This window comes from Cryptomeria japonica, chromosome 9, assembly GCF_030272615.1.
Source record: "Cryptomeria japonica chromosome 9, Sugi_1.0, whole genome shotgun sequence".
Taxonomy (NCBI): domain Eukaryota; kingdom Viridiplantae; phylum Streptophyta; class Pinopsida; order Cupressales; family Cupressaceae; genus Cryptomeria; species Cryptomeria japonica.
The window spans coordinates 558925827-558938817 of record NC_081413.1 but is presented as its reverse complement, the minus strand read 5'-3'; the positions used below and the strand labels follow the sequence as shown (position 1 = coordinate 558938817).

At 36.0% G+C, this 12991-nt stretch overlaps 1 protein-coding gene across 4 annotated transcripts in view; it reads left to right on the top strand.

The window, feature by feature from the left end:
• The window catches only part of LOC131070787 (folate transporter 1, chloroplastic), a 118521-nt gene that overhangs the window by 10848 nt on the left and 94682 nt on the right, over positions 1-12991 (top strand). For 3 of the 4 annotated variants that reach the window (XM_058006454.2, XM_058006450.2, XM_058006442.2), the window contains exon 3: positions 223-299. In XM_058006454.2, coding sequence (XP_057862437.2) covers positions 223-299 — 77 coding nt within the window. Of the gene's footprint in view, positions 1-215; positions 300-12991 lie in introns of all 4 variants that reach the window. The other variant, XM_058006462.2, reaches the window with a different exon arrangement.

The window sequence follows — 12991 nt, the reverse complement described above, 5'->3', positions numbered from 1 at the left end:
ATTTAGTACTTGCCTTTGGGAAACACTAACGTTAGAGATGAGAAATGTTAATTTTCAAGCACCAGGTTAAAGGAGATCAATTATGGAAATTAATGCTTATTTACATTTTAGCATGCTCTTCTATCATTACCATTGATATTTGAATAGGAAATGATGACTTTTTTCCCATACAGCAATGCATTTGATGACTTATTATTTTCTACTATGTTCTCAAGTGTACAGGGGTTGAGGGGACTTTATTCTGGCTTCTTTCCTGCAGTTTTAGGTTCAAGTTTGTCATGGGGCCTGTATTTCTTCTTGTAAGTTGTTTTGGTTATCAAATTACCTTTTATTGTTCTTAAACTACCATTATCATCTCGGAGAAACAAAACGAAATTTAAATCCATGTAGTATTAACTGGCATTTATAATCATCATTCTGTAATATCAGTGGTATTATCTGGCTTTTGTAGCTTACATGTAGCATATTGTTTCTCGTCAAGTTAATTCATTAGTCATTAGAATTTCATTCTACAAAAAATTGCATTTTACTTTAAAGTGCTTTAACTTCTGAGTATTAGCAAACAAAAATTTAGAAGCTTTTTTTTTCGTCTTTCTCTAGTTGTAAGTGTTTCCAGAACTTTCTTGGAAGATTACTCAACTGATTGCAATGCAAAAAAAAGTTAACATTGTTGGCCTCCCAAATTTCAGAATTTTTTTCTTTTCTATGGAAGCTACAATTCAATCTTTGCATACAAGAAAGAGCAATCAAGCAGCACTTGAGCTGCAAAGATAACATTTTAAATGTTGTAACAGTTATCCAAAAATTGAACAGACCATATTGGCTACAAAGAAGGGCTAGCTATTCATTCATATGAGCATATATTTATCTCTACAGAAACAATCAATGGTTTCCAGCAAAAATAACCATGTCAACTGCAGTAGAATTCTTTTGATATAAATCAAATGGCTATTATGTTGTTTTATCAAGATTCAGCTATGTAGTTTTTAAGTTGAACTCATTGACCCAAATGGCTGTTAAATCTTGAAGATTTTGAATCCAACATGACTGTTCCTTAAACCAACCGAAGAGTAATTTAGCAGCCAGCAGTAAAAACTACTTATAGCTTTGATATTCATAAAAATAGCTTACAGTAGACATCAGGAATAATAAATACCGTATAGCAAACCTGTGGTTCGGCACTCAGCAGAAAATAAGGAACACTATGAAATAATTCTGTATTGAATTGTTACAAAACAGCAACAAGGCAATTTTTTACAGAGTTTCGAAAGCTCAAAATAACTAAAATCTGAACTTAACACCTATCATGTGTTTAATATGCAATGCTTACAAACTGGGTGATATATAAGAAACTGGTAGATTGTACACATTCAAATAGCAGTTAAAACTAAAAAGGACTGTTCTTAAAATTAGTGACAGGCTGTCTTCTGCCAAGTTTCTAGGACAGGGATGGCAAGAAATGGGTGGATGTGTTTCTGGGACAGTGGGGGATGGGAGGCCTCTTTTAGGTGACTAATTAAAAAACAGGAAAAAAATAAATATAGAAAATTTCAGTTATTCATATGTAAGGCATTCATGATATACATTATAGAACCATATTATGAAACATTAGAGCTGAATTGAGAATTCAGGAGTCGACATTTGACATATAAATTAAACCTTCAATGACTAATCATGTCAATTTGAGTTTTTCACTTACTAATGTGCATATACAGATAACAACAAAATGAAAAGGCCAAAAGGCTACAAGCAGAAAATGACAAAATGTAGACAATCTAAGATCTATTGCTGCTATTCCTCTGCCTCACCCTCCCCTAAATCAAAATCAGACTTTGAATCTGATTCATTGCCAATACCAGGGGGCTGCCTCATCCAATGGCATGCACACCATTCCCTCCTATGCCTCATCAATTTGTGTGGTGTTTTGGGCATTGACATCTCATTGTGAAGTTGGAGTCTATCGACCTCTTAGTTGGAGTGTTAATAAGCATTGGGGTGGAGAAGAGAGTGCTAAGAAGGGAGAATAGGCTAGGCCACAAGAGAAGACGAAGGAGGTTAAGGAGATTGATTGTTGAAATGATGATAATCAGAGATTTGAGGAGAAGAAAGTGTAAGAGCTTGCTGCATGCAAGGAGAAAGAAGACTGAGTTAAGGATTTGCAAAATAGGATTAATACTCTTGAAAAGGACTATCACTTAATTCACTCCATTACAGCATCCAAAAATGGCATAGTTCCACGGAGTTTCTTGACAGGGGGATGCGGGGATGGGTTTTGGGAATTGATGGACAAAGGGCCTAATGTCATGTCCCCTCTTTAGCTCTGTCTAGCAGAGACATGTGAGTTAGCCTATTATGGAGTCTTGTAGGCTGGCAATGGTGGATAGAGACTCAGTCAAGATATTCAGTGTTTGGATTTGGTGTTTCTGGCAGTAGTAGACTAGTTTGGAGCAGTTCCTTGATTTTAGGAGGCAATTCCTACATTTTAGGAGGCTGTTCCTACTTTTAGGAGGTTATGACAGCATCCAGGGTTGGGGTTCCATGAGACCATTCCTTGGTTTCAGTTTCAGGAGATTTGGGTGTGTTTCCTAGTTTCTAAGAGCATCCCTAGATTTTAGGGATGAGACTGCCAATTGATCCATGATTTCCAACATCAGTCACAGACAGGTGATAGGTTCAGTTTCAGGCTTTTGGTGTGTTTCGAGCTTTCTGTAGCTATTTGGGTTATATTTTTAATATATTTAAATATTTCCTAAGTTAGCGTTTTAATATTTTAAATAAGGCTATGTCTATAGCCATTTCGGAGTAATAAGGGGTTTTTGGCTTCATCTGGATTCGTATGCCCATGTGTTATAGCTCGTTGGAAAGGTCTTGAACTTTTCTAAATGATTTTCACTTGCCAGGGTCCTTTTGGCACTTGGAGTTATTTTATATTGAAAAAGTGGTGTTTTTTCTATACTTGGGTGCCCAATATTGGGAAATATGACTTTATATTAAAGCGCACTTTTCATATATCTTTAGGGTTCAATTTGGAAGGAAAGAGATATAAGGAGAAGGAAACCTAATTTCTCATTATCTTTTACATATTGAAAACTTGTTTGGTGCGATATTGCTCTGGTAGAGCAATTCTTCAATCTGGGACGCAAACCCCATGATTGGTACTGGCTGGGACGTAGCCCTCAGCTATTGATTGGCAGTGGATTCTTTTGGCATTGGCATTATTGGTCAAAGTGTATGCGGTATTCCTTATGGAGATTTAGATTGCTTGGTGAGGGTTTCAGCAGGGTGGTTGAATTTCCCAGCTGGGGCGTGATTGTTTCAGCTTGATGCCACCATTACAACAGGTACACTTTACGCTGGAAGTGGTGAAGACTTTCATTCAGCCATAGCTGGTGTTCTTGGTTTGTGTTTATCATCTACCCTTCAGTTGGCGCCATTATTGGATGTAAGCACATCCCCAGTGCGTAGGGAATAATCTGGATATTATAAATCAGAAATTTGCCTGGTACGATTTGTATCAATTCTGATTTAATTGAATGTTCTTACTTGTTTCAACTTCCTTCCTTATTTGCTGTTCTTTATTCATTACTTGCTTATATATTCAAAAAAATACAAAAAGAAACCAAACATTCTGCAACTTCTCTCTATTCTGTAAGACCATTAGCAAAATCACAGGAAAATATAGTTTATTATTTTAAAAATTTCAGCAGATCAGCAAGGGGATCTATCAGGGATCTTTCACCTAAATTTGGGGACAGTGAGGGGATGGTGGTGGAGCGGTGCTGGGGGGGTTGTGCTATATAAAAACAGAGGTGAATTGAAATCTTCAAGGCAAAATATGTAATATAACATCTTTGTGAGTGCTCCATGAAAGGCTAAAGTTTTCACAAAGTTAAAGTTTGCAATCAGTATGTAATGGCATGTGCCATATAGTAAACAACCAGAGGGGGTCCTCGATAGAGGTGGCGGAAGTGGTGGTGGTGTGGGGGGACGTTTCCCGCAAGTCCTTAAGTCTCGGAAACATCCCTCTATAGGGGACGTAAGTTTTTTGGGAGGGGGCATGTCCCTGTGGAACATTAATTAAAATGGTATATGACAGAGAATGGTGGAATTAAAATGAGAATAGACATGCTGCTCCAGCAAGTCAATGTAGAACAACCACAAGCTCAAGTTAAGTATCTGTTCAACAAGGACCAATGGAACTTTTTAGGCGATGCATGCGAAATCAGAGAGGAATTGAATGATTTGAAAAGAAAAATCCTTTAGAGGGAAAGAAACCAAGAAGCCCTGAACGAGTCTTTCAATAAGGTAAGCTTTCTTAGTAGGGTTAGTATTAAGAACTCTGCTGCAAGCATTACCATGCTCCAGGAAAGCATGCTGAAAAGGAAAGGGAGTTTTCATGAAGCAGGGTCTAGCAAAAGAACTAGAAGCCGAAGGAGGAAGAAAGAAATGTCTTGGCAGACATGGACATGGATATGGTTGATGACCATTCGGAGATCCTTATAGAGGTGTGGGAACTTTCAATGATCTCTTTTAATCTCAGGAATGAGCTTTCCTGTGGTCCACTTACTGTCTTTTTGTTGTTAGTTTAGTGTCTCTTGTTGTTGGTTGACAGCCTTGTTTCAGGCAGGCACTTTTGTGTGTTTCTGGTTTTTATTCTTTGTTGTTCAGTGAGCTTCATTGTTACATATGCTGTCTGAATAAAAATTGCTAAATATAGCTGAAAATTGTTGCTCCAAATTTGAGGATAAACTCTGCTAAAAATAGTTCTTGGACTGCTGGAAAGTGGCGCCCAGGACTGGAACAGAGTCAACTATTTTTAGCTATGATCTAACTGATTATATACTGTATGGTTAGCATCATTTATCAAACAAATCTTAATGGTTTTTTTTTGATAGTTAATTGTGGGTTCTATAGGGTTTCATGCTTGTTTAAGATATAAAGTCATAAAAGGTGAAAATAGTCTGATCAGCATAACTTAATGTTTCTAAAGAAAGACCCAGTTACGTTGGGATAACAAGGACTACATACAAATATGAAGCAATCACCACCACCCTTTAGCAATATGACAGTCCAGGAACAGTTTCACCATCCTACTCTGTCACCTTAACCACAGGCTCCACAAATTCTTGCTGTGAAGCTCTAATTACACCATGTGGAAATAGTGGGGAGAGTAAAAAGGCTCGACATTTCCAGGCGACCATCCCATAGGACTAAATTGAGTTTATGAACGTATGTAGCTAAATTTTTATCTAAATAGAGCCAAGTCGTCATGCCCTTTGGAAAGCAATTGCGCAAAATGCTTAAGGATTTCCAAATCCTTTGACACCAACCCCCTTGTTCTGGCAACAGATCATTAGAGCTTTCTCCTACAAAAAATACATTTTTGAAAGGAATGATACCCTGAAGATTCCATTCCCTTGAAACTGGTTCTGCAATTCAATCACCCAGCTTATGGACAAAGTTGTTTGTGATAGATGCTCTAGTTTGCTACACTCTGGTTTTACAAAGCCCGTCCTTCCCCAATACCGCCTTAATAAATTTTAAAGTATTTAAGTCTGCAACATTGAAAGTTTGTTTGAGACACATGCCTACAATCGCTCCACTGCACGGCAAAATTCTACTTAACGTTGTGAATTCCTACTAGACCCTCACACTTCATTATGCCTTACTATTTCAACCCTCCAAATGCCACCCACACACAAAGGTAAAATCCACTTGCACAGCAGAGCTAAAAGGTAGAGAAAACAAAATAGAAAGTATGGGAACCTACAAGCGGTTAATCTACCTTTCAATCACTTCACATTATATGCCTAATGTGCCAGCATGAATGTTGCATGTGACACAAGTCAATTATTCCAAGTTGTGGTGGTAACAAATAATTTGCTGCTTTTTTTTCGGTGAAAGAGCTTTGACATTATAATAAGGCAAATGGATTTTGGAAGGGGTGAATATTCATAGCAGGAGCCTCCTACAACAATGATTGTAAGAAATGCTTTTACAAATTCTGCAAAGTTCCACTTCCTCCAATATGCTTCTCAGTTTCCAATCCTTAATGTTATTTCAATGTGTGTTACCTAATCTGTGGCTTTTTCGTATACTACAGATGAACAACTTGAAGCCATGTTGAATGTCCATTCTAAGTCTATAATTTTATTAAAAAGAGTGATTATTTATGGTCAGTTTTTTGTCATTGAAAGAAAACATACAACTGTTGAATGACTGAGTACAACTATGGAATAAAATGTAACTGTAATGTCCTCTTTTGGGATATACCTGAAATTTTTCCAAAAATAATAATAACAATATTATAATTTATTCACAAGAGTATTCTTTCATTAAATTACATAATAGTAGTTGAATCTGGGAAAATAATTAATTAACATTAAATCAATGATAATGTAGTTTCCTACTGTATTCATGCACAATATTGCTTCAACCATATTAGAAACACGAGGGGAAAACACCATAGGATGCTGGGAGACTATCCTCCACAATTAAGCCAAGAGCGTCGAACAAGCAACCAACTCAATCCGAACTCTTGGCCCACAAGCAACCAACTCAATGGGAGCCCACAAGTAACCAACTTAATGGGCGTCCACTTAATGGGTAGGATCCGTACTCCTGCATCCCTATTGTGTTTCCTTGCCCGTTTCTGATAAGATTGCTCTATTAAATCTTATGCATGATTATTAGTTCTAACTCCTTGGCGGATTGTCAAGTAAATCAAATAAATAAATCAATGATTCATATAAGAGATTAAATAATAGACTTAATCATATTGCATACCAATTATTCTGCTAAATATAACTAGCTGCTTTATTTCTGAATGCAATTTATATCTATAACTCTGTGATCTGATCAATGCCTTTCTGCAAGTGAAGACCTGCCTTATATATTCCTCAAGGGTAGGCATACAGTCACAACTTTTGCTAAGAATGTCCCACTTCATAGAGAGGCGGCCCTCAATTTAATTGCTGTCTTTTCCTAATTTGTGGCTGCTGGGAAACGATGCTTGTTTTAAGATAACGATCCCTTAACAAATTTTGGATCTCATGCTCTTTTATTTTTTTCTTCTTTTATTATATTTTCCTCTTCCTCTGAGCAGATATCAATGGGTTTTATGGCGGGGTTATGACAGTTACCCCTGTTGAATGGCAACATGCGGTTGGTACCCTTTCCATCAATGGGGGATTCTATAACTGGAAATAGCTGTATAGTGAAATCATTTATATGTTGAATGAGAGCATACAATTGAAACTTGAAAGAAATGCATGCTGTCATTACACTTTCATTTATGATTTTGTAGCCTTTGGGTCATTTGCCATAATCAAAACATAGAAGAATAAAATTAGAAATTTCTATTTTTTTTATTGCTGCTATTCTCAAAGCAATGAACATGTTATATTGAATATTGAATTTCGTATATTATATGGTCTTAACTTGAAATTGTGACGTCATGTATAGCTAACCTTGTAAATAATGCTAACTTGAAATTCTGGTGTCATGTATGGGTAAGCTTGTAAACAACGCACACACATGCACATTCACGCATATGCAAATGCACACATGCCCCACCCCCTCACCCATGCACACTGGTGCATGTACCCACACACACAAGCACACACGGAGAACATTTCGAACAGGGTGATTGATGACCTAATGTTAGATAAAAAAAATTTATAGTCTTAACATTGCAATAATTACACAAAAATTCAAACTTCAAAATTTAGAAGCATGCTTAGATAATTACACCTTATGTCAGTCTTTTATTCGTATGAAAAACTTACAAGGCAACCTCAACAATTGACGCAACTCACAGCTTCATGGAAATTCATTGTACTCAGTATGTTACAACTTACAACCTTTCTATCTTGCTCCTATCTTTATACTAGTTTATATAAAAATCTAATCTATCAAAATTCAGCTCTAGTTACTAAAGTATCCTCATCACTTATAAGGACGAGATAGAAGATAAGTTGACATGTTTATCTACACTTTATTTAGATTTATTCAGCCAAATAAAATACTTCTACTTTAACCACTAAAGTGAAATACAAGATAGACTAATTCGAAACACTTGAACTTTCCAACATGTTCACATTGAACCCGTGGAGTTCCTATTTGAGCTAGAAAGTCAACAACACATGCATGCATAAGCACACACATGCACACACACCGACATACACATACAAATACACAGTAACTCACACATAGACAAAGATACACACACACACGGTCCCCAAAAAGTACTTGCATGTGAAAACATGTACACACGCTTACACACATGCATGCACGTGCCACACACACACATGCAAGCACACCCATCCACACCCATGCAAACACACACAAACACACACATAACGTCCCCAAAAAACACTCATGCACACACACACACCCACACACGTGCACGCACATACAACCACACAATTTTGCACACATGCACACACACAAACACACACTTTGTCCCCAAAAAGTGCCGCCTTGGATTGTTGTTGCTGAAATGTGACTCACATGGACACACACACACTTTCAGACACCCACACACACATTGTCTCAAAAAAGTGTCACTTTTGACTACTGTCCCTTACATTTGTCTTAGCATCCCTATCCCCAAAACACTATGGAACATAGGGAACATAGGAGAGAAGAGAAATGTGGTTATGTTACAGGTGCTAGAACAAATGGAGTAAGGATTATGAGTGTTTGGAAATGAAATTATATGTAATGGAAGATAGACACGGGTGCAAATAAGAACTTGTGTATAAAAATGAAAGCCAAAAAAGACACACGCACACATGTGCCCTGCCATTTCTAAAAAATACTCTTGGGCCACTGTTCCTGATATGTGTCCTACCATTTCTATCTCCAAAAATCTCTGTAAGATAAGATAGAAGAGAAAAATGGTTATGTTATAGTAGCTAGAACAAATGGAGTAAGGATTACAAATGTTTGGAAACACAATTTAATGTAATGGAAGATAGATAAGGGTGCAAAGAAGAACTTGCGTATGGAAATGAAGACTAAAAAGAGATTAATAATCAAATGGAATATGCCAACTTTGAAATACAATGGTAAGAAAAACAACCCTTCAAACGCTAAAAATCAAGGTTGGAATTAAAAGACAAGGTGTTTTCTAATTGAGATTAGGAGCACTCACACATTTGTCAAAAATAATTTTACCAACAAATTTAATTGATTGTTTAACATAGAGAATATTCAAGTAATATTTGTTGGTGGAGGAAGATGTCATAATATCAATCTCAACACAGTGACTTACCATTTACCCTTATCCGTGTATTCCACACTGGTGAGAGTAGATGTGCTCTTAAACACCCAATTTTTAAAACCATTGGTACTTTTTTATTGAAGTTAGAAGATCTCTTTATACAATTCCACTCAAGATGGACGAAATACATTTGAAGAGGATACAAGGCATAGCCTCAATTATACATCACTCAATCATACGAAAAGGATATAAGGCACTAACCTCAATATAGTAAAAGGCCCATAAACACATATGGGCTCAGCAACACATAAAGGCTTCATAAGCAAGGTACATAGAATCCATATACGATATAAATAGTCCGATGGTATACCATAAGTATCAGTCACTCACAGATAATTAACAAGATGAGTTTTACACATTTTAACATGGCTGCCTCAACTTCTTCTCCTCTTTAAAAACAACCAATACATTTAAGTTAGAAGATCTATTTACACAATTCTACTCAGGAAGTAAGGAAGTACACCTCAAAAGGATTAAGGCTTAGCCTCTATTATACGTCACTCAATCATATGACAAGGATAATAGGCAGTAACCTCAATTTAGAAGTAGCCCATAAACGTATGTAAGTTCACCAACACATGAAGGCTCCACAAATAAGGTACATAGGACCCATATAAGATACAAATAACCCAGTGGTAGACAGTAAGCATTGGTAACTCAAAAGGGAATTAGCAAGATGGCCGTGGTTTAGATGTTATAACATGGTTGCCTCAACTTCTTCCACCCTTTGAAAACAACCACTAAACCACTACACTGAATGGTCTGCAATCATTTGTAAACAAATTAGTGAAGTTTTCCCATTGTCATGGTCCATATCCTTCAAGTATTGGAGCACATGTTTTTTAGCAGTCTGTCAGACTTGCTAAAAAACATGTTCATAAACCGACTTAACGTGTTCATTGCAAAACAAATATTGGGTCTATAATTTACCAAGTACATTGGAGAATCTATCAACTCCATATATAAAAATGGATCCACTTAATTTGATTCTAAACTAGTTGTCAACTTCATATTGTCAACTTCTATTGTAGTTTGGCACACTTAATGCATAATGTTAATATTTTTCATGTCAAATTCTAATGGCAACTCCTTGTACATACAATGACCTTTTGACTGCTTCCTATAAGAATAAAATCATTGACATACAAAGCTGAAGCCAGCAAGTTAGATTTATCAAAGAAAGAATAAAGATTAGGATTTGCAGGTTTTGGTGATGCCCAAACTAAAAAGTATACATTAGTTGTTTTTACATGTATTTGATATAAACAGCAACCATGATGAGAAGCAAGAGACATAATTACTCATTCATAAGTATGCCTTGTAATTGGATCAAAAGTTCCATCATAATCAATTCCCTCTTTTTGAGAGAACTCACATGTGACAAATCTGGCATTGCATTTCTCTATGTTTCCATCTTCTGCATGCTTTACTTTGTACATAGAATTAATCATTGACTTCCCATGAGGTCTTGACAAATAGTTGATACAACCACTCCAACATCATTATGAATAATGGAGTTATATTACTCTGCCATGGCATTTCGCCATATTTACTTTGAGATTGCCTCCTCAAAAATGGAAGTCTCTGTAAAGTCCCCTACCAGATTAACATAATTAATCTATTTCAATATACTAAAATTGACTTGAGAGACTAATCATGAAGCCAGTCATTGATATTCTTCAATTTATTAGTTATTAACAAGTGCTTATTTATTTTCCTCATTAGATGATTAATTTCATTATTCATAGTTTTTAATATAGATATCAGACCCTTCTACTACTTCAGTTTTAAGGGAGAAGGGTCTATGTATGTTACCAAAGCTCTTAGAAACCAAATACAATAGGTTCCCTTAAAGTTTACAGATCCAAGCCCTTACCTATCTTGGGCCTATACCCTCAAGGCTTATGGGTGGCTGATCCCCACCCTATCTTGGGACTAACCTATTGCTTGGATTTAGACTGCACCTTTTTGGAACATCTCATTCCCATCTTCTTAAATACTGATCTTCTTAAATACTGATAATAATAACATGATTCAGACTATAAGTATACTAACTTCTCATGTATTATGAATATATATGAAATTACATATGACTGTCATACACATTGCAGTCTATATTAATATTACTACTAAATTCTGCATAAAAACATTGATCAGAGTTCATATATTAAGCATACATATTCAGCACATCCCCATGCATACCATCAAGAACAAAGATGCTACTGCCTGTAACTTAATAACAATTTTGATCTGATCCAATCCATGGTCCTGTTGCTGGATGCTTTGATTCCTTTCCTTTTATATCTCTCAATGTGAGGGAGAGGTCACACCTCTTCATCATGCATGCCCTTTGGCAAGAGACACACCCTTTCACCTTTAACACCTTTTGAAAGAGTTCAACTCTTCATTATTTCTACCCATTTAAAGGGACTTAACCTTTCATAATCAGGTCTGCACTTCTTATTTAAATCAGATGTGCACTTCTCATTTCCAATTATCCCCCTCTCAAATGAGGTTCTCTTCTTTCTTTTATATCTCGTTGTTGAGGGAGTCACAACTTTTCCTTCCATGTCTTTTGACCATTCATTAACTTAATTAAATTTTAGTTAATTATATTTAATTATATTCTTTTATATTTTAATTTAATTTTTAATATTTAAATTTATTTATTATTATTTATTATTAAATTCTATTTCAAAGTGGGGAGATTACAGTCCCTTCCCGAAATTGCTTGTCCTCAAGCAATGATTGTTTGAACTAAATCTTCTCAATGTGTGGATCCTTAACTAACCCTAGCAATGGTGATCGTAAAACAATTTTGATTATTCCTACGGATATCTCTTTGAGACAAGGCAAGGAATGGACTTCTTATATTCATCAAGTTCTTATGCTATCATTGCACGGTTTGAGCAATTTTACTCTCACACATTCTTCCTTCCTACAGGTTTCAACAGCCCCTATGTTGTCCTTCATGTTGGCAGAAGATGGGCTTAGGGTTATTAAAAACATGCACCCCATTTAGAGTATAATTCTTAAACATTTATAAGTACTCATAAGGCATACTAAGCATATTCAAGGAAGGCACACACACACATGAAGTAATCATGCTGAAACATGAAGCATCAAAAAAATAAATTCATACTGAAAATACATGAAGAAATCTCATAAGATACAAGCACATCCATGGATACACATAGAGCATGGTCATAAACACATGGAAAGCATAAAGCTTTTGCATGAATACATGCAAAGCTTGTAGTATACATGCAAGTCTTGAAACATTAACATACGTAATGCATGAAGCAATACCCATAAATACACGTAAGGTATGAAGCGTATATGTTACATAGAGGCGCAAAGCATACATATGAAACACATACGGAGCAAACACTTTATGTATGAATCCAATATATCAGGTATGAAGCATGCACATGAATGCATAAGACGCGAGTCATACACATGAATACACATAAGGTGTAAAGCACTAAACACATAAGGCAATAAGCATCTCTGTAAAACATGAAGTATACACATATGGTATGAATACATATGAAGTGTACACATGAATACGCGTAACGCATTAAGCATGAAGTATACACATGAATTCACTTAGGGCATGCGGTATACATGTAGCATAAAGTATACATGTGAGGCATGAAGTAACACACATAAACATCATAAGACATGAAGTATACACAAGGCATG